The sequence below is a fragment of the Oryctolagus cuniculus genome, chromosome 4, assembly GCF_964237555.1.
Source record: "Oryctolagus cuniculus chromosome 4, mOryCun1.1, whole genome shotgun sequence".
NCBI lineage: Eukaryota > Metazoa > Chordata > Mammalia > Lagomorpha > Leporidae > Oryctolagus > Oryctolagus cuniculus.
In genome coordinates, this window is record NC_091435.1 from 69,899,850 (window position 1) to 69,927,573 (window position 27,724).

The window sequence follows — 27,724 nt, forward strand, 5'->3', positions numbered from 1 at the left end:
TAATGCAGTGATTCTCAAAATGTGGTCCACAGGTTAGCAATGCTGCAGTCACCTTTGAGCTTGTTAAACCTGCAGAGTCTTGATTTTATCCCACATCAATTTCATTCCAAAATCTGAGGGAGGAGTTTTGCCCCCTGTGTTCTAATAAGTCTGCCAGGTATTTCTGATCTGAAGTTTGAGAAGCATTGAATTGATAAAGTATGTCAGTGATTTACATAAAAATTTCAGTATCCCTCAGGGTGACCTTTAGCCCTATCTCTGTTTTGGAGATGCATACTAGTAAATGAATAACTTGATTGATTTAATTATTTACTAGGTTTTTGTTTTTTTTTTTTTTTTTTTTTTTGGCGAGGGTGTCATCTCAGATTTATTTTACTGAAGGAAGCATTGTTAATAACTGAGTTACTTTGCTCAATTTTAGTATTTGCTTAGAAGGTTAACATGACTAGGTTTAAATATTTCGAGGTATAAGTAGGTTTGTCCTAAAATTTCTAGTTACTTTAATAGAACATTTAAATTCAGCAATTAAGCTAATTTCCCTCATAGCAGCCCTTTATAGTTTATGTATAAGGAATTTAGCAATACTATTTACATTCACCACAGCACCAGATCTTAACCTTAGTGAAATGGGAAATGGTATTAACTTGTTTGGTAGGCAGTGACATTTACCAGAAGGTTTTTTTTTTTTTTTTTAATTGAAGACTCTTTATTTTGCTGGATTTTTGTGTGCGAGGTGGAGAAGACTGACTTTGAAACTGATTTAATATGGATACGATTTTCTGAGTGGTCTCTGTCCTTTCCTGATTCTTGTCCAATATCTAATCAATCACCAGTTCCTCATCAGCACTACCTCTTCAATATCTCTGTCTCGATGTGGTCATCTTCTGCTCTGAGCCACCATTCCGCTTTCCCCTGGGCTTCCAACTGACGTACTGGAATCCATTCTCACTGGGTAAATAAATTAGTCTTTAACATATGCCTGATCATGTCCCTTCCACTTACAGGTCATCAGTGCTCCTGATAAAATCTACCATATTCCATGGCCTTCGAGACCTTGCCTGACCTAGCTTCTTCAGCTCTGAGATCTTTCTACCTTCTTTTAGTCCTGAAATGTGTTTCTATCTACTATGGGACCTTTTTGTTTGCTGTTTTCTCATGATCCTGCTGACCTTCTATTCATCTTTATATCTTAGCTTAAATATCACCATTTTAGGGGATTCTTCCCTGATATACTGTTTCTCTGCTCTGCCCCCATACATGCATGGCCCTGGTTATTGGCTTTCCTAGCTTTCTCTGTACTTTGGTAATATCATACTTATTTTTGTATTTATTTATTGTCTGCCATCCTTCTATACCATGTTCCATGAGGGCAAGAGGCACTTCTGGTAACCCGAGTGCACAGCAAAATATCTGACATATGATGTCCAAAGTATATGATGGATGAATGAGTGATGAGTGAATGAACCAGTGATCAAACAATGATTAATTTTCATGAAATAGGATAAGGTTTGTTCAATTGCTGCATTTTTGTGACTAAGCTGTTCCTTATTTTTACGTATATAGACTATGCTTGTGCTCTTCAGAGGGATATTTTGCTTCAAGGACGACTATACCTTTCAGAAAACTGGCTATGTTTCTATAGCAACATCTTCAGATGGGAAACTACAGTAAGATATATTTTTGCCTTGATCTTTTGATAAAAATAATTGCATAGATAGAAATGTATACATTCCTCCAAAAATGATGTACTTTAGATGATTCCAAAGTCGGTGTATATGGATCTACACATTTATACTTGTATACATGTAAATAGATTTGTCTGTTGTAGTGTAAGTGTGTAATATATTTTTGTAACTTAATATGTTGAACTACATTTGTACTTACTTATTGCAGTTAGAGAAAGAGATTTCAAGTTGAAAACACTTGAACATACATTTGTTGGCTGCCAAAGCCATCTTATGTGACTGTCTGATTTTGAGTGATTGTGTGTTAATGTGGAACATGGACATCTGCGTGTCTTTTCACTCTTTATCCTGATGTTCAATAGAGGTATCAATGCAGGAGAATATAGAAGGGAAGCATGTCTGACTTCTCTGTTTTTTCAGAAAATACAAGCATGTGCCTACTAACTCCCTCAGAGTTTTCAGTTAGTCTAGATTGAAGTGGTTCTTGGTAGCATATGTTGTATATTCTTCTGAAAATACATTTTGATTTTTTAATTCTTTTCTGTGTGTAGATTTCTATTGCTTTAAAGAATATAACCTTTATGACCAAGGAGAAAACTGCTCGACTCATCCCAAATGCTATCCAGATCATTACGCAGGGTGAAAAGGTGAAAAACTTTTCTACATTTGCCATTATATAATGTGAAGAAAGTCTGCCTCAAATTTGATCACTAGTGTCATGACTATGGCAATTCTTAGAGCTAGGAATATCTCATAGAGATACATTATATTTATTTATAGATTGCTAAATGCCTGAACAGTGGTTGGTCATTAACTTTAATGACTGCTGACTTTTTTGTGCTTTGTAGTTTACAGAAAACTTTCACCCATAGTTTTCATTTCACCATTGTAAGAGGTAGGTAAGATAGCCATTAGCCAAATTCCTTATTATTTCTAAATAACCTATAATAATTCTCCAATTTTTGTTTAGCCAATACTTGTACAACAACTAATAGCAATAAATGGTTCTAGTAAGCAGAGATTTGGTTAGCATAAAGTAAACATATGATCATTATAATCTTGTTTTAGAATGGCATTTATTTGTAACTGCCACCATTTTTATTATCTACTTACAATATCTGCCATTTCTTAGTGGGGATATATGAAGAATCTTACTATACCCAACTGGAAAATTGGTTAGGGCACTGTGAATGACATTAAAAACCTAGAGCTGAGAAAGAGAAGGAATAGCAAAGAAGGAGATGAAGAGAGGAAGAAGAAAAAGGAAGGAAGGAATGAAGGGAATGAAGCATAAGAAATTTTTAAAGAAGAAAGGAAAAAGAAAGGGGCAAGGAGAAACCTTAACCATGATATTAAATATTTATAATCATTCTTTTAATCTTGTATAGTTTTTAAGTGTGCTTTAAATTTTATTTTTAAATGATCCTGTCATTATAGAACACTTCCAAGTACAGTACAAAGATTTTCTTCCTTCCTTAACTGTACAAGAATAGCTTGTCACACTGATGCTTCATTTCCAGCAAAGACAGTCTCCCACACAACCACAACATAGCTGTCAAAATCAACAGATTTTCACTGATAATGTCCTTTAGAGCAAATAGACCCAGCTTAGAATTATACATCACATATTATTATCATCCTATTTAGTGTCCTGGAAACAGTTTTGTCTTGACTGATATGCTCTTGACACTTAAAAAATTACAGATCAGTTATTTTGTAGGATATCCCTTGATTTGTGTTTGATTAAATGTGGGTCATGCTATTTTGGAAGAAATACATCAAAATGGTGCTCTATTTTTCATTGCATCCTATCAGATGACACATGATTTCAATTTGTACCATGCTGGTGATTTTTACTTTGATCACTGATTAAGGTGGTGATTGCCAGACTTTACTGTACAGTTAGATTATTTTCCTTTGTAGTAAGTATTTTGTGGCAAAATACTTTAAAATGATGCAATCTACCATTCTTAACTAGCTTTAAATTTATTCATCCATTTACTTGCATAAGAGTGAACTCATGGTTTCTTATTTTAGTCAATGAGTTGTAATTTATTGCTATCGATAATTATTTTGATGCTAAGATTTCCTAAATTTGACCAGTGAGAGCCCTCTCAGGCTGGCTCGAATGCCTTTTTGACTAGCATTGTTGAAGCGTTTTCTTGCTTTTGGGTACAAGGTGTTCCAGGCTTTCCCTGCCACAGTGCTGGAACTGGCCATTTCTCCAAGGAATCCCGATTTCTTTTAAAGTATACTGATACTTTTGAAGCCAATGTCTTTATTGGCACTAGGGTGTCACTATTCCTGAAATTTCCAAGTAGGCAGAGCAGGGTATTTATTATGTAATATGAGCACATACCCATATTCATAATGCATGCACATATATCCACAATTTGTCAATCTATCTATATGTAGATAACTGCCTACCCCAAACCATGAATTCACCCCAGTACCTCCGATTCCAATCTAACACCACAGAATTCATTTTCATTTTCTCCTTTTCCATGTTTATAACTCCTTTCACCGACAGTGAGAAACTAACTCCCACTATCCTTAATGTGGTTACTTTTTTGATCAGGTGGCCTAAATGTAAGCAGTCTCTGTCTCCACTGCTGCCGCTCTGATTTGGGTGGCTTTTCACCTGACTCGGTTTCTGGCGCTTGGAGTGAGTCTGTACCCGTAGATGCACTCACAGTGTAAACACTTTCTTCATGCCAAGCCCCTTCCCTGTGTTCCCATTCCCTGGGCCAGGTCGCCGCTCCGCAGGGACATCCTCCATTCCCTGTTTGTGCTCTGACATTCTGTGCGGGTCTGTCACTGCCCTCATGCAGCTCAGCCTCTGAGGCCCCAATAGAAGACTGTGTCATCCTCATCCATTCTGGCTCACACATGCCTTTGTAGGCTGCCCTCATTCCCGTCTACACTCCTGTTTGGGTTTTGACATTCCCCACCCGGTAACCATTTACATGGTCACCCTCCTGGGGCTCTGACCTGGGCCCTCCCCCATACTCTTGTTACCCTGTTCTTGCTTAATACTCTGCTTCAGGCTACTCCCATATGTGGAGGCGCTTCTTGCCCATGTGGGCTCTGACACTGAGAACCAGGCGACCCCTCTGTGTGGACGCCCTCATTCTTTTCTGGTTCTGCCACCCTGTTTCAGATTTCTGCAGCTCCTCTGGCCCTCCCCTCACCCTCAGTGTGGATGCTTGGATACCTGTTTATCTCTGTTCCACTAACAGCTTTAGGACTGAACTGCTCAGGAAGGGGAGAGAATGAACTGAATTATTCTTAGCTTTGTACTAAATACATGCACATATTTTCATTATTTAACAAAATCATCAAACCGTTCTTTTTATCTTCCCTCTATACTCATAATTCCCAGTCCCACTGCCTTTCTGGAAGCAGACACTATTATCAGCTTGGTGTATATCTTTTCAGACCTTCCTCCTATGGATGCATACATATAAACAGAGTTTTGCTTTTATTTGATGTGAATGCTATCTTATACATGTTGCCCTTTAGCTCTCCTTTTAAAAAAAAAAACACATTATCTCTTGGCAGTGAGACATATATAGGTACACCTATCTCTGTTTTTCATAGCACTCTATGGTATTTCATAGAATGGGTGTACCATGGTTTCCTTGGCCACTAGTTCATTTTTAATGTGCTGTATTCTAAGTAATACTGTAGTGAACATCCTGACCATGCCTTCTTAAGCTCATATGTGACTGTTTCTCACATATGTCAAGGAATTCAGGGTTAAGCATTTAATTTTAATTTTAGTAGTGACAGTAACATCTAGCATTTATTGAACACTGTGTAGTAGATGCTGTTTTAAATTCTTTACGTATAGTTTTTCTTACTTCATTATCACAAAAAATCTGGTACTATCATTGTTCTCATTTTGCAGATAAGGCAACTAAAGAAACTAAAGAAACAGAAGCAACCCAAGTCACAGAACTAATAAGTGGTGGCGTTGGAACCTGAACCTAGGCAGTTTAATGTCAGAGACCCTGATTTCAACTTCTTTTCTATGTTAACTCAGTGATCTCTTTTGCCATTATCATGGGAAAAAAAACTTTGTACTATTAAATCTTCATCCCTTTTACATGTTTTATGACTGAAGGAAGGTTATTTGTGGCACTTTCTGTTGTTCCAGGTTCTAGAATATGTTCTGTACTCCAGCAGCTTAGAGATATCATCATCTAGAACTCTTCCAAAATTAAGCTTACTATTGAACCAAGATTTTTTTTTTACATTTTTGAAGTTGGATATCCAGAAAGGAATAAACGAATGTAGCAATGTATATAAACTATCCATGAAGCTGGGGGTTTTAAGGATTTGGGAATGGATGGTTGTGTATGAAAGTGAGTAAAGTAAATAATAAGGTGTTTTGGTTTAAGAAGTGTGAATAGCCAGCGCTGCGGCTCACTAGGCTAATCCTCCGCCTTGCGGCGCTGGCACACCGGGTTCTAGTCCCGGTCCGGGTGCCGGATTCTGTCCTGGTTGCCCCTCTTCCAGGCCAGCTCTCTGCTGTGGCCAGGGAGTGCAGTGGAGGATGGCCCAAGTCCTTGGGCCCTGCACCCCATGGGAGACCAGGAGAAGTACCTGGCTCCTGGCTTCAGATCAGCGCGGTGCGCCGGCTGCAGCGCGCCAGCCGCGGCGGCCATTGGAGGGTGAACCAGCGGCAAAGGAAGACCTTTCTCTCTGTCTCTCTCTCTCACTGTCCACTCTGCCTGTCAAGTGTGAATAAGCAGGCATGATACAGTGGTGAAAACAAGATAGACTGGGAGAACTTTCTAATGTACATCTGCACAGGGCTGATGTGAATGGAAGGGGAGAGGGAGTGGATAAGGGGAGAGTTGCGGGTTGGAGGGGCGTTATGGGGGGGAAGCCATTGTAATCCATATTCTGTACTTTGGAAATTTATATTCATTAAATAAAAGTTAAAAAAAATTATTATAATTAGACAAAACAATTTGGCTTAAGAAAAGGGAATAGGAGACAATAAAATCATTAGACTACATATTATATATGTAATTCTGTTCGGAAGAATTCCTGTTTATATTCTTTTTATGAAAACTTTTTCTTTATGAAGAACATATAGCAATATTTCAATTTAATGGATTGTAAAATAATGCTTTAAAATTTTTCTGTGAAAAGCATTAACACCCAAGATATTAATTTGACATTTACTTAATAAATCCAGAATAGAATTGAGCTACTGAGCTTTCTCCTTCCTGAAGATAACTACTCAAACCTGAAAGATCAGTAACAAAGGGATTGAAAGAGATGACACACTCAGATACTGTATAGGGCTGCATTTTGTCACATTTTCTCATAAAAGTGTATTTTAAAATATGGCTTTGCAAAAAATCAACTAGATGCAAAGAATAATAAGCTGAAAGTGGACATAGAACTATGAACATGCTGCTTTTCTATAACATTCAAAGAAAAGTTCAGTATTCATGAGTGTTTTAAATCTAAAATAGAAGATATTAGGTATATCTGGAATTTTTACAAAATTATGAAAGATAATAAAATTTAAAATTAAGATCCTTAAAATAAATCTATCTTTAAAATTCATTGATAGTTTTTGTTAATTCTTTGTATGTACCTGGTTCAAATGGCATCCCAGTGATGTCTCTCTGCAAAGCTCAGAATAAAATAAAACCTTTTTCATTAATTTTGTTTTGATTAATTTTAATGCTAAAACTATAGTGAACATAAATAACTCCCTATTCCAAGACCCTTTCCGTATTAAATACTGACAAGATTGTGTGTACCGTAAGATAGCATTTGTTGTAAAAATATGATTTCTGAAGACAAATTGCTCATACAAAAGTTACCTATTTTTCTTCTATTGCAATAAAAAATTAAATAAAAATAGTAGATAAATCAGGCAGTGGTGACCTAGTAGGTTGTTTTGGCCATGACAAATCCCCACAGACCTTCGTGAGAGACACTATCCCCTTTTTTCCATGATACTAAAATTGTCTTACTATTTTTCTTTGCAGTTTTTCTTTACATCTTTTGGTGCGAGAGATAGAAGTTACCTCAGTATCTTTAGGTTGTGGCAGAATGTATTATTAGATAAGGTAAGTGTTAATATCAGAGGAAGGTGCCTGTTATAAGACTCTCCTCCTATAAACCTAAATAGTTTATTCTAAGAAGAAATGTCAAGCAAATAAAATCAATAATATATTAGCAATCCCTGGCCGGCGCCGTGGCTCAATAGGCTGATCCTCCACCTGCAGTGCCTGCACACCGGGTTCTAGTCCCAGTTGGGGCATTGGATTCTGTCCCAGTTGCCCCTCTTCCAGGCCAGCTCTCTGCTGTGGCCCGAGAGTGCAGTGGAGGATGGCCCAGGTCCTTGGGCCCTGCACCCACATGGGAGACCAGGAGAAGCACCTGGCTCCTGCTTTCGGATCAGCGCGGTGCGCCGGCCGCGGTAGCCATTGGAAGGTGAACCAACGGAAGGAAGACCTGTCTCTCTCTCTCACTGTCCACTCTGCCTGTAAAAAAAAAAAAAAAAAAGCAATCCCAGAATAATCAAACTAAAATTATGTAGTAAAAGAGATATCAAAGGAATTAAAGTGGTACACTAGAAAATATCATTTTAACCCCAAAAAAGCAGGAGAGGAGGAACAGAGGGACAAAAAGACATGACACGTAGAAAATAAACAGCAAAGTGGCAGAAATTACATAGATCATTAAATGTAAGTGGATTAACTACTTCAATCAAACGGACAAGATTAGCAGAATGAAAAAATATTTGCTCCAACTGTACATTCTCTATAGAGAAGTTAGATTCAAAGGCTCAAATAGGTTGAAAGGAAAATGAAGAAAAATGATATACATGATAAGCATGTAACCAAAAGAGAACTGAAATGTCTATATTAATATCAGACAAAGTAGACTTTAGGACAAAAATTAGTAATAATAATAATAATAAGGAAGAACATTTTATAATGACAAAAGGATCAATCCAGCTGAAATTCATAACAGTCATAAACCTATATGCATTTAGTAAGTGAGCCCTAAAATATGAAGCAAAGACAGACAATGAAAGAAGAAATGGACAATTCACCAATAGTAGTTAGAGACTTCAGTACCCAACTTTAAATGATGAATAGAAAAAAAAACTAATCAGAAGATCAACAAGGAAAAAATCAAGACTTGAACAAATGCCGTAACTAAACAGGACAAAGAGACAGCCATGGGACTTCTACCCAACTGCAACAGGATATACATCTTTCTCAAGTGTATGTGGAACTTTCTCCATAATAAACCATGTGGTAGATCATAAAGCAAGGCTCAATACTTTAAAGGGATTAAAATAATTTTTAAAAATGTTCTTTGACCACATGGAATGAAATTGGAAATTAATAGAAGGAAATTTGGGAATTTCACACAAAAAAAGTGGAAATTAAACAGAACATTCCTAAATAACCAATAGATGCAAAGCAAAATCACAGAGAAAATTCAAAAACACTTGAGTTAGATGAAAACTAACACAACACATCAAAATATATGATATAGCTAAAGCAGTATATAGAAGGTAGTTTATAGACATAAGTACCCACGTGGAAAAGAAGAATGAGCTATGTCTTAGTCTGTTTTCTCTCATTATAACAAAATACTCAAGACTGGGTAATTTATAAAGAGTTTTATTTATAAAACTTCTAAAGGCTAGAAGTCCAAATTAGGCAGCTGTTTCTGCTGAGAGTCTTCTGTTGTTTTACCTCGTGGTAGAAAGAAGTAAAAGATAGCCGGTGCCGTGACTCACTTGGCTAATCCTGCGGCACTGGCACCCAGGTTCTAGTCCCAAATGGGGTGCCGGATTCTGTCCCAGTTGCTCGGCGCAGCACTAGCTGTAGCGGCCATTTGTGAGGTGAACCAATGGAAAGGGAAGACCTTTCTCTCTGTCTCTCTCTCTATAACTCTGCCTGTAAAAAAAAAAAAAAAAGTAAAAGGATAAGCAGGCTCATGTAAAAATGGGACGGACCACGAGATATGGACTTGCTTTATAACAGTCTGCTGTCATGGCTTCCTGAGAGTGATAACTCCCTCACTTCAGAAAGACATGAACCTATTTATGAGGGCTCCATCCTCAAAACCCAAGTACCACTAGGCACCAGCTTCTAACAATATTATATTTGAAAATTAAGGTTTCAAGACATGGAAATTTGGGGGACACACCCAAACCATAGTAATTGCAAATCAGTAACCTAACATTCCACCATGAGAAATAGAAAAAGGAGAGCAAACTAAACTCAGTAAAAGCAGAAGCAAGGAAATACTAAGGAGTAGAGCAGAAATAAATAAAATAATAAAATAGATAGAAAAATAGACAAATAGACAAAATCAAAAAAATTGACAAGCCTTTTCTAGATTGACCAAAAAAAAAAAAAAAACTAAAATGATTCAGTTGGGAAGTGAAAGTGGTGATGTTACTACTGACCTCAGAAAAATAAAAAGGATATAAAGAAATAATCAGTTATGTTTAGCAAATTAATTACCCTAAATGAAATGGACAGAAAATCATAAATGGAGAGATGTTGATGAAAAGGTACTAAGTTCCAGACAAATGAGTTTTGGAGATCTGAAGTAAATCATAGGGACTGTCATTAACAATACTGTATTGTGCTGAGGGTAAAAATAAAAATTTATAAATAAAAGACAAAATATTAATTCCATGAGATGATGGATATGTTAATTAGGTTGGTTGTTGTGATAATTACACAATGTATACATATATCAAAATAACAGGTTATATACACTTACTTCTATACAACTCCTAGTTGTCAGCTATACCTTAGTAAAGTTGAAAATGAACAAACAAGGCCGGCGCCACGGCTCAATAGGCTAATCCTCCACCTGGCGGCGCCAGCACACCAGGTTCTAGTCCTGGTCGGGGCGCCGGATTCTGTCCCGGTTGCCCCTCTTCCAGGCCAGCTCTCTGCTGTGGCCCGGGAAGGCAGTGGAGGATGGCCCAAGTCCTTGGGCCCTGCACCCCATGGGAGACCAGGAGAAGCACCTGGCTCCTGGCCGCAGCGCACCAGCCATGGCGGCCATTGGAGGGTGAACCAGGGGCAAAAGGAAGACCTGTCTCTCTGTCTCTCTCTCACTATCCACTCTGCCTGTCAAAAAAAAAAAAAAAAAAAAAAAAACAAACAGAAATGTTGTTGAGTATCTGGGGAAACTGGAAGCCTCAAGTACATTGCTCATGGGTTTGTAAAAGGGAGTGGCCACTTTGGACCACCATCTGGCAGCTTCTCAGTTTTTGACATGGAGTTACCACATGACCCAACAGTTAGTTGCCTTCCTAGGAATATGTGTATGTATAGGCAAGACAACTGAAAGCCTATGCTTGTACAAAAACTTGTACCTGAACATTCATAGCAGCATTATTAAAAGCCAAAAATGTGGAAATCACTCAAATGTCCATCAACTGATAAATAAAATGCATATCCATAGAGTGGAACATTATTTAGAAAAAAAAAAAAAGCAGTGAAGAGCTGATAGAGCTGCCCCTGGTTGAACCTTGAAAACATTATGCTGTGTGAAAGCAGTCAGTCACAAAAGAGCACTTGTGCTGACTCTTTATGCATTGTCTAGAATAGGCAAACTCATAGGAATAGGAAGTAAAAGACATTGCCGGGGGAGGGAGGGAGGGAGGGAGGGAGGAGGAGTGATTGTTAATGAGTGCCAGTGTTTTTGGGGGTTGTTGAAAATGTCCTGAACTTGGATAAACTAAAAATCATTGAATTGTGCACTTTAAATAGGTAAGATTTATGGGATGCTGAGTATAGCTAAATTAAGCTTTTTAAAGTTATTGTTGTTTTAATGGTTTAAAGGGACGAGTGGAGATTTCCAGCGAATAAGGCTGCTACTTTGCAGCAGGAGCTTCAACAGGCAGGGCGGGACTTAATCTCCTGGCCTCTCCTCTCCAGGAAAGTGTCTCACTGACGTGGACACATTCTGGCTCGAGGGCCCTGTGCGTTGAATGGTCATTTAAACTCAGCTAATAAGGAAAGGTTCTTCCTAAGCTGCACCTTACTGGGATGGTCTCACTTGGCTGAGTTCCGGGAAACCCGTGGAGGGGGGATCCCGAAGCTGCAGCGGAGCCGGGGGCTGGGGAGAGGACCAAAGCGACTGGGGACCACAGAGGATCTTGTGGAGCCCAGGCCCTCCAATCTCAGAGGGCTGGCCTGCCTCGCCACAGCCCCTTGCTCATGCCCCTACCCAAAGCCGTGCCCAGGGCTGCAGGTTGGCAGGTGGCTGGTTGTGTGGCGCTGGGCAGCCACCTGCGGAGGCCTGGAACAGGTGCCCGGAGGCGTGCTGCTTCCAGGCCTTCACTCCAGGCACGCCTGTCACGTTAAAATCCACTGTCCTAACTGCCTTGGGTGCTTGCATTCTCCTGGTCTGAAAATAGGGACCTGGCTATCCCCCACCCGCAAACACCAATCTGAGGGGCCTCTCAGAATCAAAACGGCACGTATTCACATGCGGTAAGTTGGGGTACATCCTTAAAAACGGCCTTCCGGGGAAGAGAGAGAATTTAGGCTTACAGATGAGCCCAAGGAGAGACCGAGAGACTGAGACTGCACTTCAGTGAAAAGAGCCCCCCAAAGGGAGAGGGAGGGTGGGAGGTCCAGGAGACCCGCTGAGAGTGAAATCTAAGCTTCCTCGAAAACTAAATCCCGATGCCATCTGTGTCCTTAATGCGTTACGCCTTTCAAATCTTTGGGTCATTTGGTTATCTTTAATATTGAATGTGCAGCTCAGTTTTAAGTGGACACTGCTGTTACTTTAGTAGAATGGTGATTGTATAATATGACAAAAATAAAGGTTTAAGCATATGGGTTAAATACAAGGCAGTACAGAATCTAAAGTTGAAAGTAGATTTACCAAGAAAAGGATCTAGAATAAACAAACAAGAAGCTGCCTTCTTTTCTTGTGGTCTCCTAGTGATCTTTAAAGAGCAATGTCATTGTTTAATGTACTAATATCTGTAACAGAAATAGCAACTCCCAATTATGAAGTATTGGGCATCAGACACAAGCCAGGTGTTTGAAATATTCTTGATATTGTCTATATCATGTTTCAAGACTCAGTTCCTTTTATTTTTTTAAGTAATAAAACCACATTGGATAGATTTTTTTTGTCTTGTGTAATTGTCCAAAAGAAAGTGAAGAAAAAAAAACAAAAGCCATAAAATCTACAATGTAATCACAAAATTCAATAAAAATAACGTTGTAGGTAATTTGAGTAATACATTTTTATTTGAAAGGCAAAGAGACAACAGAGATGCAGAGACCAAGAGAGACCTTCCATTTGCTGGTTCACTCCCCAAATGCCCATAACAGCTAGAGGTGGGTCAGGCTAAAGCTAAGAGACAGGAACTATAACTGAGTGTCCCATGTGGGCTGCAAGGACAAACCACTTGAGCCATCACTCACTGCCTCCCAGGGTATGCATGAGCAAGAAGCGAGAATCAGAGGTGGAGGTGGAACTTGATCCCAGGCCTCCCAGTATGGGATCTGGGCATCCCAAATAGAAGCTTAACTACTGTACCAAATGCCCATCCTTGGTTTTACATTTTTAAGTGGCTACCAAAAAATCCAAAAGGATATTTTATGACAAGTGGCCATTCACATTTCAGTGCCTATAAATAAAGCTTTACTGGACACTGCCCTGCTTATTTATTTACATATTTATGGGTGTGGCTATTTTTGCACTACAATAGCAGAGGTGAGCATTTTTGACAGGCCATATGGGCCACAAAGCCTAAAATATTCACTATATGACCTTTGATAAAAGCAGTTTTGTTGAATTCTGAATAATACTATAGCAAAATAATCTTTACAGCAAATACATTTGTGCTTATTTTAGTTTCCTGCTTAATACCCACTGTCCTTGGAATAAAAACCTAAAATTTTATATGGAGACCATAAAATCTGATGCTAACACACTGCTCCAGCCACGGGTCAATAAACCCTCCCCTTTCTGTCTTCTTAAATGTTCTGTGTGTGTTTTCTGTGCTGTCTTTAGACAGGTTTTTTCTGCTTGGAAACTGTAACTCTTATTCCCATTCCTAGATCTAACTGAAACTCATTAATAAAATTGAAGGCAAGGCCATTCTTTCCCCCTCTGTAACATCTCATGCTTCTTTAGAACATGATTCTATTATTTTTTTAAGATTTATTTATTTGAAAGGCAGAGTTACAGAGAGCCAGAGGCAGAGAGAGAGAGAGAGGTCTTCCATCCGCTGGTTCACTCCCCAAATGGCTGCAACGGCTGGAGCTGCACCAATCTGAAGCCAGGAGCCAGGAACTTCTTCCAGGTCTCCCGTGGGTGCAGGGGCTCAAGCATCTGGGCCATCTTCTGCTTTCCCAGGCCATAGCAGAGAGCTAGATCAGAAGTGAAGTAGCTGGGACTTGAACTGCTGCCCATGTGGGATGCTGGCACTGGAGGTGGCGGCTTGACCCACTACGCCACAGTGCTGGCGCTGGTTCTATTCTTGCTTAACTCCAGATACCTTGAGGACAAGAACCATGTCTGTCTTCTTCACAGTTGCATGTCCAGGAACAAGCTCAGTGTTTACCATAGAACAGGTTTGGCATACACCTTGGTTTACCCAGTATAGTCTGGGACTCTGGGTTTATGCATCAGTCAAAGCAAGTGCTGATCATGACCGCTTCACTCTCAAAAGTGTGCAAGTTTGGATAAGAAGTTATATATTACATGTAGCAGATGCTCAATAAATACTTTTAGGATGACTCAATTAATAGAATATCAATGATTTAAAGTTCAGATAATCACTACCTATAATTAGCAGGACATTTTAGAATTTTGACACTCAAGGAAAAGGCAACAGATGAAAAGCAAGCACCAAAATTTAGTTTCAGAAACAACATTCAGGTTGTACCCCAAGTTTATTCGATTTCTTTTTGCCTTCTCTATACATAGGGAGGACAAATGATTATCTTGAAATGTGGAATTATCTTTAATGGCCAAAAGGAATTGTTATTTCCTGTATACTGTAATTACTGAGGGTATGTAACAGGGTGTATGTAATAGGAGTCTTCAAAAAGTTCCTAGCAAATACACATTATCTCTTAATTCCATTTCCATGAGGTTTTTTGAAGCAGACTTATATATTGTTACCAGTTAGCAAAAAGTGTTTAAGCATTTGGGGGTGGGCCTGTGATGCATGGGTGAAGTCGCAGCTTGGGACACTTGTGTCTCATATCAGAGTGCCTGGCCCGAGTCTCGGCTCCCGTGCTTCCAGTCTAACTGTCTGCTACTGCGCACCCTGGGAGGTAGCAGGGAGGGCTCAAGTACTTGGGTCCCTGCCACCCACACGTGAGACCCAGATGAAGTTCTGGGTTCCTAGCTTCAGCCTGGCCCAGCTTTTGGGAAATCAATCAGTAGATGGAAGATCTCTGTCTCTCTGCCTTTAAAAACAAACAAACAAACAAAAACTGAAAATAAATTTTTTTTAAAATTAAAAGTTTTTGTTAAAATGCAATTATTCATATTGATATTGTTATATTATTGTGCTTAGGGTTACTGATATTAATAATATAGGCAGGATGTCTACAGAATCAAAATTTACTTTTTCCACTGTCTGTCTTGCCAGCCTATGGAGGCTGTGGGGAAACTAGTTCTCCTGAGACACCTGGGAATGCATTCTGAGAGTAAATAATTAAACCCAGGGCGTAAGAGAGATCTGCCCTCATTTCAAATTTTAAGCTTTAAAGAGACAGAATGGCTTTCAGGTTTATTCCTAAAGTGCAGAAGGAGGTGGCTTGTGTTAGATTCAGAGATAAGGTGATAAAGGAAGCTTTCTGAATGGATACGGATCCACACTTTCCAAATGCTGGTACATGTCATTCCATCTCCTATTTTCAGAATCAGAAAGGAGTCCTGTTCCTTAGGTGTGTTAGAAAAAGGGAGATTAAAACAGTTGATTGGGTGTATTAGTACAATGTAAGCCTGAAAAGAGCTTGATCAGACAAAGACTAAGAATTTAGGACGAGTTGATTGTATCCCAGTGGTTGAATCACTGCTTAGGATGGACACCCAGGTCCCATACTGGAGCATCTGGTTTGAGCCCCGGCTACTCCACTTCCAGTCCATTTTCCTGTAAAATGCACACCCTGGGAAGCAGCAGATGGTGGCTCCAATGCTTGGGCCCCTGCCACCCATGTGGGAGACACGGATTGATTTCCAGGCTTACCCGGCATTGTCTTTGTCTCTGTCTTTCAAATGAAATGAAAATAAATAACTAATTAAAAAGGAATATGGTTTTAAAGAATAATGTAGGATAGAAAAGGAGGTTCACACAGGCAGACTTTGATCAGTAGAGAAGTGTATGGAGATGGGACAGAGATGATTCATCAGGCCTCACCAAGGTCACAGTAAATTACCTCTTTGAGCTGTCTACCTTTGCTCTGATTCCATGCTTATTGTGCAACTTTTTGATTACTATTCTGACTTCCAAAGTATTCAGGTGCCCTGGGTGGCAGAATGAAATATTTATTTTTCTCTTTATTTTTAAAAGACTTACTTATTTGAAAGGTAGGAATGACAGACAGGAGAGACAGGGAGATCTTCCATCTGCTGGTTTACTCTCCAAATGCTCACAACCGCTGGAGCTGGGCCAGGCTTGAGCCAGGAGCCAGAAACTCCGTGTGGTCCTCCCACATGGGTGGCAGGAATCCAAGCATTTGGTCCATCTTCTACTGCCTCCCAGGGAGCACATTAGCAGCGACCTGGATCGGAAATGGAGGTGAGACTTGATCCCAGGCATTCTGATAAGGGCTGTGGGAATTCCAAGCAGTGATCTAACCCACTGTGCCACAAGGCCTGCCCCAGAATCTGGAAGACTTCTAGAAAGGACTATTCTCCTTCTATGCTTAGTATATTTTCAGCTACATGAGTATATGCAGTTTGTGAGTGCGGCTTATGTAAGTCTGCCTCTCTGAGCCTGCTCTGGGGCACTGACAGCACTGAGGCCATTCTCCAGAGAGTAGTCAGGTTGCAAAGCCAGTGTCACCTCTGGGACTTTTTGGGAAGTGACTTTCAGGCTCCTGCTGTGGATGGCTCAACCTTACCAAATCCTCTTTTTCTTTCTTTCTTTTTTTTAAAGGTTTATTTATTTGAAAGTCAGCATTATACAGAGAAACAAGTAGAGAGAAAGAGGTCTTCCATCCGATGGTTCACTCCTCAGTTAGCTGCAACGGCCGGAGCTGTGCCAATCCAAAGGCAGGAGCCAGGAGCTTCTTCCTGGTCTCCTACATGGGTGCAGGGGCCCAAGGACTTGGGCCATCTTCTACTGCTTCCCCAGGCCATAGCAGAGAGCTGGATCGGAAGTGGAGCAGCCGGGACTAGAACTGGCACCCATATGGGATGCCAGCGCTTCAGACCAGGGTGTTAACCCACTGCGCCACAGCGCCGGCCCCCGAATCCTCTTTTTCTTTATGCCACTCTCTAATCCTCATTTTTTTGGAGTTACTTGGAATTCCAGAAGTTCTTTGGTAGTACTATAAATCAAATAAATGCAACATTCAAACCTACCTGGAAAAATTAATGTAAAATTGCTATTTTAGTCACATATGCAATATCGTCACCTGGAAGTGTAGATGTATTTGTATTCTTATATTGCTCCCCCTCCTCTACCCTTGTGGTTGGCAGAACTGCTTTGCCTGTTTTCCCATGGTCAGTGAATCATTACCATCTCCTACCCAGGCAGAAACCTGGGCATTTCCTTGTTTCTTATCTCTCCTTTGTCAGCTGTGAGTGTTGGTCACCAAAGACCTCATCATTTCCATCTTCAACCATTATGATAGTCTCAAAGTAGTAGTAATTTTAAAGGGGTGACTTTTATATACACAAGTCTGAACTTTTAACTTCTCTGTGAAACCACTAGGTGGATTTTTATAGGTGGACAATGTGAAGTCTGTACTCTTAGCATAGATTACAAGTTTATGGCTGAGCTTCTACCTCCTTCCTTGTTGCCTCTCACCTTCTTCCCTACCATCCTCCCCCAGCAGACACACTCTGGCCCTGGTGACCTGGTCAGCTAGGCTGCTTGACTGCCCTGGGTGGTTGCATTTGCCCTACAAATGCTCATCACATGCTCATCTTACTTGCTTTTTAAGCAGCATTTGACACTACTGTATGCTCCCTCCATTTTTTTAAACATTTATTTGAAAGGCAGAGTTACAGAGAGGCAGAGGCAGGGAGAAGGAGAGAGAAAGAGAGAAAGAGAGAGAGAAAGAGAGAGAGAGAGAGAGAGAGAGAGAGAGAGAAAGAAAGAGGTCTTCCATTTGCTGGTTCATTCCCCAAATGGCTGTAACAGCTGGAGCTGAGGCGATCCAAAGCCAGGAGCCAGGAGCTTTTTCACTTTCGGGTCTCCCAAGTGGGTGCATGGGCCCAAGCACTTGGGCCATCTTCCACTGCTTTCCCAGGTCTTAGCAGAGAGCTGGATTGGAAGTAGAGTAGACAGGACTTGAACTGGTACCCTTATGGAATACCAGTGCAGCAGGCTGCAACTTTACCCACTATACCACAGAGCCAATCCCACTCCCTCCTTTTTTTTTAGATTTATTTATTTATTTTTTAGAATTATTTATCTATTTGAAAGTCAGAGTTACACAGAGAGAGAAAGAGAAGCAGAGAGAGAGGCTGGTTTACTCCCCAATTGCCTACAAAGGCCAAAACCAGGAACCAGGAGCTTCTTCCTGGTCTCTCATGCAGGTGCAGTGACCCAAGGGCCTGAGCCATCTTCTACTGCTTTCCCAGGCCATAGCAGAGAGCTGGATCAGAAGTGGAGTAGTTGGGACTTGAACTGGCATCTATATGGGATTCTGGCACTACAGGCAGCAGCCTTACCTGCTACACCACAGTGCTGGCCCTGCTACCTCCATTTTGAAAGGTCTTCTTCCCTTCTATGACAAGATGCTTTTTGGCCTTTCCTGGTACTTCTCCAGTATTTCCCTTAATCTTTTTTTCTAGTCACTCCTCCTCTACTTACCCATTTCATGTTGAATTTTCTTTTCTAGGGTCTATTTTCTCTCATAAGCCTACTAAATTTAGCTTTGCTCTGTATACCAGTGGTTTGCTGTAAGGAATTTTATGTTCAGCAAAATAAGTAGATAAGTCTCAATTGCAATGTTTTTTTCTCATAGTTATTTGATTTGGTCAGCATAGTACATTAAGTGTATTTATCTATAATTTCAGTCAAGAGAACTACAATAAAATGCTAAAAGCACTCTTAAGAAAAAAAGATTGATTTATTTGAAAGGCAGAGTGACTGGGAGGAGAGACAGAAAGACATCTTTCATCCATTGGTTCACTCCCCAAATGGCCACAACAGCCAGGGCTGGGCCAGCCTGAAGCCAGGAGCCTAGAACTCCAAGTAGCAAGGACCCATGTACATGGGTTATCTTCCGCTGCCTTCCCAGGTGCATTAAAAGGAAGCTGGATTGGAGGTAGAACAGTTACAACTTGAAGTGGCACTCTGCTATGGGATGCCAGGATCACAAGCAGTGGCTTTATCTGCTGTGCCAATACAATACCAGCCCCAAGCCAAGCACTCCCTTTAAACAGTGGCTGATAGTCCACATGTGAATGAGTGGTATTGTCTAATATCACTCTGTTCCCTCATTCTGCCATTGTATAAAATGATCGGATTTAAAACATCTTTTAAAATTTATTTTCTATTTTACTTGAAATGCCGAGAGACACAGAGAGATTTTCCATCTGCTGGTTTACTCCCCAAATGCTTACAAAAACAGTTAAGTCTGGACCAGGCCAAAGCCAGGAGCCTACAACTTTGAATCTTCACGTGGGTCTCAGGAACCGAAGTATTTAAGCTATCATCTGCTGCCTCCCAGGGCGTGCACTGAAGTTGGATTGGAAGCAGAGGAGCTGTATCTCAAACCAGGCACTCCAATATGGGATACAGATGTCCGAAGTTGTGTCTTAATCACTGCAGCAAATGCTTATGCCAAAATGATGGATTGTAGCAGCCCCCGAAAGATTGATCCTTGCAGTTAATCAAAGTAGCACTTGGCCTGTCTACACATTTTACTAAATTAAATGGAATGACTAGCTAGAAATTAGGGCAAGCTTTTGTTTTTCATTTAGAAGAAAACTTCTGGAAATTTGGAATTGATAGATGAGATTCTTCATAGTGTTTATGGTAGGTTAGATTCCTGCCAGAAAATGATTCTGAATAAGCTAAAGTCATCAATATTTTTAAAGGGAAGAATTATTGAGTAATGAAGATATTATCTTAAACCTATCATTGACGAAAGATATGCCAAGTGCTTATTGGAATTACTTCACTTGAATAGCTGGCTCTCCTTGCTTTTTCCTGAGATTCCACTTGTAATACTATGCAAAACTATCATCTTGGTAATCCTAATGGATTAAGGCAGGAATCTGATGGGAATGCTGTGTCAGAACTGTCGAAGTGGAAACATGAAGAATTAATAATATTGCTAGAAATGACCAAAAAGTGGAGGCATAGAGAAGAAAATGTAACTAATAGTTAATTTTTAAATTGAAATTAAAATTTGCCAATTGGTGTTTTACATTAGTTGAGCATAAGCAAAATATTTTCATTTTGTTTCTAATCTGCAAAGAGCAGAGGAAATTGGGTGTTGTCCCTTTAATAAAAACCTGTTTACCTATCCTCTGCTAGTAGGAGTGGCTTAGGAACCTGTAGAGTGAGGTGTAACTTCCAATCCTGGGTTTTGACCTGCAGCCTTGCAAAGAGTGTTGATACTACAAACCAGGAAGTGAAAAATAATGTGCTTTAAAGCACATTAGAACTTATTTTCTTGTAAGGAAAAAGCTTCTCACAATAAAATTAGATCGAAGCAGTGATTTTATATAGTTGTCATAAAATATTTGGAGCTCTGCTGTGGATGAAGACTGCAGTATGCAAAGCTTTCTGGGTCAGAAATTGATCTTCTGACTTTTGAGCCTTATCTGGTTACTGCTTGGTTCATCTTTATTTTGTTAAACTGCTCTGTAGGCTGAAACGCGGAGACTCTCCATTGTTCCCAGGTAGGTGGTCAGCTTTTGTTGACGATTTAGGTTGGCTGTAAAGGTTACTCAGGCAGACTGGTTCTGTGGCTGATTATTCAAAGAACTGTGAACATCAGACTGGGCATGTGTTTTAATGTTTGAATATTGAGTGTGGCTGTACAGAACCATATTTTAATAACAACCAGACAACTTTGTAGAAAAAGTCATTTTTAACAAATTAGCAAATCCACAAGATGGTGAATCAATTAGTTCTATATTGTTTTCCAGTACCCTGTTTATATTATATATATATAAAATTATAGATTACATGGTATATTGAAATTAGCTTGCTATTAACTTTGTGACATATTCGATGAAATATTTAAAACATTTATGTAGTCAAATAAAGTTGCATTTTTGTTGTTAGTATTTTAGTGATAGTAAAAGTTTCACTTTTTTCACTATTAGGAAGCTTTCTGAATATTCATGATTGATTTATCTATTTGCTTTAGTCTGTCTTTGTAATAGTTTAATACCTATTAATTTAGAAAACTTTTTATAAAATATCTTACACAAGTATGTTGAAACATTGCTTGCCTCTCTTTGTAAAGTCAGCCATCCTTTTATGACACTAAAAGTATTTCAAAGAGAATGGCTTTGGAAGAATTAGTTAATTAGTAGTATGAGCTGTCACTGTGAAATAGTTCACAAGTGATTCTACTGGAGTGGAAGTCAGAGAAGAAATGTGTGGGTATTCCTTAAGGATCAAAGACAGTAATTTCCCTTAACTTTCTCTACCACTTGTGATTCTTTTTATTGTTCTTCTCTGGGTCCTGTGCTTCAAAAGACTTCTGAGCAGTCCACAAAAAAGTGGTTATAGTAACAACTTAATAGTAGAACATTATTATTTGGTAGTCACACATTATTTTCAAGATGCGTTTATTAGCCTGAGATATATCGAGTTAAATATAATTCAGCTCAAAACAAAGAGGCTTGCCTTTTTTTTTTCTTAGCTTGGATAGATTTATTATAGGTAACCATTTGGATCATTTTATCATTTTGAAATACTGATAATAACTGAATTTTCCCCAACTGCTCTTGTGGAATCCTAGTGATCTGGATATTGAAAATTGGGGACTAGTGGCTTAAAGTGCAGACGTTTTGTTCTGAATCTCTGATTTTCCATTAGATGTATTGGAGATCATCTAACAAATAAAGATACCATAACTACTAGACAGAGAAAAGAAAGGAGAGAAAAAAAGTGATATTTGATTTAAAAAATTTTTTGAAATAATTTTCATTTTAATTACGTGAAATGGTAATTGTTGGGAACACACAGGGAAGAATTCAAGGCATCTATAGACTTTGGCCACCTTAAATTTATATTTACTCTAGAATTTCCCAACTTAAAATTTTACTTCAATTAGGCTGATAAACTATTAACTGGCTTTAAAATAAATATTACCTATGTTCATGTATTTATGTTTCCTTATCTCCAACTGTTTCTTTTCTTCATTTGTCTTTCTTTCTGCTCAGCTGAAAACTCTTCTCCAGTGCAAAACCTTATCTGACTGCCTTATCCATAGTAACATTTCCTTCCTTTAGACTTTCACATATGTTGATTCTACCAGCATTTTAGTGCAGTCAGGTGTGTATTGTATCTTGCCTTATTTAACTTACAGGTTACCATGTCTCCTAAACAGTATTATAAGTTGTGTGAGGCCAGAAACTTAACTTCTACATCATTTTTATCTTCCCTAGCAACTAGTGCAGTGATGCACATTTGATAGGCACTAAATAAATATTTGTTGAACGAATGAGAGATGATGAATCTTGCCAACAATTGCTTCAAGTGTTGCGCTGCCTTCCTCTACCTTGCTTAAAAATCCTATAATTAACTTTCTATTTCTAGAAATCATGCAATTGGTTATCATAGTACTATTGCTTCTGTTTGCAATGTAGTGCATATGTTATTGTATTTTATAATTTTAACTAAAATGGTTAAAATATTCAGATACTTTATGGATTAAGAGGATGGATTCTGAGCTGGTATTTAGGACTCTGAATGCTGATGCAATGGTTATGGTAGACAGGCTGGATTGCAGAATTTAAAATGAGATCAGGAATTGCCAGAAACTATGAATAATTATTTTATATAAAAATTTAAAATTTTATGTGCATTAGTTATTGTAATATCCTTTTAGAATCATCCCTTTATTCTTCATATGAAGTCTGTCTGGTAGACTTTATTAGTCCATTTTTATAGATAAAGAAAACCCAGGTAGAGAAAGGTCAGATAACTACCAAAGTCCCATATCTAGTAGCTGTTACAGTAGGTCATTTTGACTTCAAAATGTGACTTTTCGGGGCCTGCGCTGTGGTGTAGGCTATGTCTCCGCTTGTGGCACTAGCTTCCCATATGGGTGCCACTTTGTGTCCCGGCTACTTCTCTTCTGATCCCACTATCTGCTATGGCCTGGGAAAGCAGTAGAGATGGCCCAAGTCCTTGGGCCTCTGCACCTGCCTGGGAGACCCAGCAAAAACTCCTGGCTCCTGACTTTGGATTGGCCCAACTCCAGCCATTGAGGCCATCTTGGGGAGTGAACCAGTGGGTGGAGGACCTTTCTCTGTGTCTCTCCCTCTCTCTGTAACTCTACCTCTCAAATGAATAGATAAAAAATCTTTTTTAAAAAGTGACTTTTCAATCGCTCTGTTGTCTTTTATATTTTTCAATATTCAATGTAATTTTTCTGTCATTTTAGAGCCTGACCAGACAGGAATTCTGGCAACTGCTCCAGCAGAACTATGGCACTGAGCTAGGCTTAAACGCTGAAGAGATGGAAAGCTTGTCACTGTCAATTGAGGACAATGTGCAGCCAAGGTACAGTAACATGTTTTGAAATGTCAAGATTTATTAATCATTAAATTTAGGACCTACTAATTCTGAATTTCTATTAATTCATTTTTGGGTACAGTGTGTTTGTTCTCTGCAGTGGATAGGGTGAAGTGTGTGACAGAGACTAAGTTTGTTATATAAGTAAGCAAATGCAGGATCTACTTTTTTTTTTTTTTGACAGATAGAGTTAGGCAGTGAGAGAGAGAGCTGGAGAGAAAGGTCTTCCTTCCATTGGTTCACCCCCCAAATGCCACTACGGCCAGAGCTACGCCGATCCGAAGCCAAGAGCCAGGTGCTTCTTCCTGGTCTCCGACGCGAGTTCAGGGGCCCAAGCACTTGGGCCATCCTCCACTGCCCTCCTGGGCCACAGCAGAGAGCTGGACTGGAAGAGGAGCAGCTGGGACTAGAACTAGTGCCCATATGGGATGCCGGCGCCACAGGCGAGGATTAACCTAGTGAGCCACGGCACCGGCCACAAATGCAGGATCTATAAGGAAATGTTAACCAGGTAACTATGTCACCTAGAAGTGCTTAAAACTTGTTTTTAGTGAGCCTTTTTATTAAGGATCCAAAGAAGTAGCTACTGAGATCTCTGAATTCATAGGTTATAATGAGGTAAAGTAAATGGTGGATGTTTCAAAGGTGACAATGATAATAATAATATGACTTTTTCTCAAGGATTCCCTAGTGTAATGATGGCTTGTGGTTGGCATTCAATAAACAGGGAATAATTAGTGAAAGGAGCTTATGTACTCTGAAAGCAAATAATTAATGGCCAAAAAGGAGTAATAGACAATGTGATTAAAAAAATGAATAGTGGGGTGGGATTATTTTTGGCCAATGAGGGTTCATTTAGAAGAGTGGGCTTTTTATGTTTTTAATTATCCTATACAAGTCAATGTACATTTTGCCGATGGTAATTGAGGCCACAGCAACAAAAACAACTAAGGATAATACAAGTACATTAACACTATTCAGCAAACAAACACTATGCTAAGTGAAAGAAGCCAGTCAGTCACAGAAGACCGCAGTGTTGTGTGTAAATAGTTTGGAGTCCAGAATCAGTAAATCCATGGAGACAGAAAGATCGGTAATTATCAGGAGCTGAGAAGCAGCAAGAATGAAAGTAACTGCTAGTAGGTAGAGGGTTTCTTTCTGGGGTGATGAAATTAGATGGTGGTAATGACTGCCCAACTCTGCAGACCACTGAATGGTACACTTTAAATGGGGTGAATTTTCAGATTGTGAATTATATCTGAATGAAGCTGTTATTTAAAATTCTACAGTGACTAAATCTGAAAAATGGAAACGTAAGTCTCAACAGGTATACAAAAATTTTACTCATCTGGGCCGGCGCCGTGGCTTAATAGGCTAATCCTCCACCTTGCGGCGCCGGCACACCGGGTTCTAGTCCCGGTCGGGGCGCCGGATTCTGTCCCGGTTGCCCTTCTTCCAGGCCCGCTCTCTGCTATGGCCAGGGAGTGCAGTGGAGGATGGCCCAGGTGCTTGGGCCCTGCACCCCATGGGAGACCAGGAAAAAGCACCTGGATCCTGGCTCCTGCCATCGGATCAGCGCGGTGCGCCGGCTGCAGCGGCGGCCATTGGAGGGTGAACCAACGGCAAAAGGAAGACCTTTCTCTCTCTGTCTCTCTCTCACTGTCCACTCTGCCTGTCAAAACATAAAAAAAAAAAAAAAATTTTACTCATCTAAGTAGTCTGCTAGTTATGCTGATTCTGTTTATATTGTTTCCAGTTAGCATCAATATTTCATAGTATTTTTTAGACCATTGCACATACATATTTTATTAGTTTTTTGTAAAGTTAAACATTTCCATCGGCTGCTCTCCTTGGAAAGTTTTCTAGTTTCTTTCAGGTTCTGAAGTTGGGTGCAAAAGCAATCAGTCTAATGCCAAGAGACGTAAATTGTGATAACCAATCCAGTCTGGGCTACCGAGCAGCTGAGAAACCTCAGGCAGATCTTTTAACCTTTTGGATCCTCAGTGTACCCATCTGTGAAATGAGGAGGTTGAACTAGGTAATAGCCCAGGCTGCTGCCAACTTGAAGTTTCTGGTCTGTAAAGAAGAAAAGGGTAAATAGTTTTGGTCAGCTGCTTTCTTCACTCTTGGGACCAGCAAAGCTGTTATTTTCTTCTTCTGATCATGGGCGTGCTTTTTAAGAAAATATGTGGCAGAATCCTCATTCTCTCTTCTTCTTATTTTCATCCTTTGGATCTCTAAAAGAAGCATCTCTGTTTCAAACCATTATTTCTTCAGCTCATCAGTCTCCTTTCTTTTCATTCTTTCCTGTACCTGCACACCTCCCCCACCTCCTTAAAATCCTGCAGTACCGACACTCACCTGGTACACTTGCCCCAGGGAGACAGTTGTCATGTTTGGCTCCCTCAGAGCCCTCCCAATCTTCCTGGCCAGGAGTGACTTCATAGCAGACCTAAGTATTATTTGGGCCTATTAAAATAGGGTGGAAATACTCTAGCTTTTCTGTTCTTTCTTAGGATAAGATAGCTTAAGGTGTCAGACTGCTACTTTATTTTGGAAGAGCTTGAAGTATGTGTTGCACTGATTTTATGAGAATAACAATTGTTTGGTACTGTTGAGTACTGGCAGTTAAATCAATTGTGCTTCTTTTCATATTTAACAGGTTTGTTTTTCTTTCTTTTTTTTCCCTAAGGAAGAGAAAACAGGTGTCAGGGTACTTATTATAGTCTTGGCCCTATACCATTTGAGGCTATCTTTTTAAATTTCAGTGAGGGAGGGAGAATGGGAGGGAGGGAAAGGAAGAACACAACACTCTTCCCATCCACTGGTTCATTCTCTAAATGCCCAAAACAGCTGGGACTGGGTCAGATCCAAAGCCCGGAGCCAAGAGCATAATTCAGCTGCCCCATGTGGATAGCAGAAACCCAACTACTTGAATCATCACCACTGCCTCCTAGGGTCTTCATTATCAGGATGCTGGAGAGGAGCTGGAGGTAGAAATTGAATCCAGGTACTCCAGTGTGGGAAGTTTCATCTTAACCTCCAGGCTAAATGCTTGCCCCTGATAGCGCTTTCTTAAATCGGTTCTTTTTTTTTTTTTTTTTTTTTTTTGACAGGCAGAGTGGACAGTGAGAGAGAGAGAGACAGAGAGAAAGGTCTTCCTTTGCCGTTGGTTCACCCTCCAATGGCCGCCGCGGCCAGCGCGATGCGGCCGGCGCACCGCGCTGATCCGATGGCAGGAGCCAGGAGCCAGGAGCCAGGTGCTTTTCCTGGTCTCCCATGGGGTGCAGGGCCCAAGCACCTGGGCCATCCTCCACTGCACTCCCGGGCCACAGCAGAGGGCTGGCCTGGAAGAGGGGCAACCGGGACAGAATCCGGCGCCCCGACCGGGACTAGAACCCGGTGTGCCGGCGCCGCTAGGCGGAGGATTAGCCTAGTGAGCCGCGGCGCCGGCCTTAAATCGGTTCTTGAGTTTGAGAAGAGAAGAGGGTGGGTGTGTTCAGACATCAGGAAGTTCCAGTTCTGGGAGAGATTTGCCATCTCAGCTTGGATTGAGTAGAAGGAAGAATATCTACAAAGGCCTTCTGCTGCTCTGGTGCTCCCCTGCAGACATCCACCTGCACCTTTTGAAGCTTCATGCTTGTCCACAGCTGGAATTCAAACAAGCGGCAGCCATTTGATTAGTTGCTGTTGTGGCCACTTGTACTTTGTTAATTTTTGATGGTTTCTGAAATTTATAGACTCTCATGTGAGCACCTCTTATTTTCAGAAATGAAGTCAGTTTGCATGTGATTTACAAACTAGTCTTACAAGTAGAGGCTTGCTACATTCTAGTAATCCATTTGTCAAAATGCTTTATCTTAGACAAGGACCTCGAGTAAACCAAATAATTTCTTTGTGTGGAGGTGACCTGATATTTCTATAATGAGGTGTTTCTTACAGAAATCCAGGAAGAAGCAGCTTGGATGACTCTGGGGAAAGAGAAGAAAAATTATCCAAATCCATCAGTTTTACTCGTGAATCAGTTAATCGGGTTTCAGAAACAGAGTCACTGGATGGAAGTTCATCAAAAAAAGTTAGTATGATGATATCCCTT

The 27,724-nt window shown here is 40.1% G+C and overlaps 1 protein-coding gene across 5 annotated transcripts in view; it reads left to right on the forward strand.

Annotated features, from left to right (window-relative positions):
* GRAMD1C (GRAM domain containing 1C) overlaps window positions 1-27,724 on the forward strand; it is a 135,816-nt gene that overhangs the window by 67,236 nt on the left and 40,856 nt on the right. For 4 of the 5 annotated variants that reach the window (XR_011387879.1, XM_008266922.4, XM_002716687.5 and 1 more), the window contains 5 exons: window positions 1,564-1,667; window positions 2,237-2,332; window positions 7,703-7,783; window positions 23,498-23,616; window positions 27,571-27,703. Coding sequence is in view for 4 of the 5 variants with exons in the window: in XM_008266922.4 (XP_008265144.2) it covers window positions 1,564-1,667; window positions 2,237-2,332; window positions 7,703-7,783; window positions 23,498-23,616; window positions 27,571-27,703 (533 nt within the window). In the remaining variant the exon portion in view is untranslated. Of the gene's footprint in view, window positions 1-1,563; window positions 1,668-2,236; window positions 2,333-7,702; window positions 7,784-20,454; window positions 20,775-23,497; window positions 23,617-27,570; window positions 27,704-27,724 lie in introns of those variants that run through there. The other variant, XM_008266923.4, reaches the window with a different exon arrangement.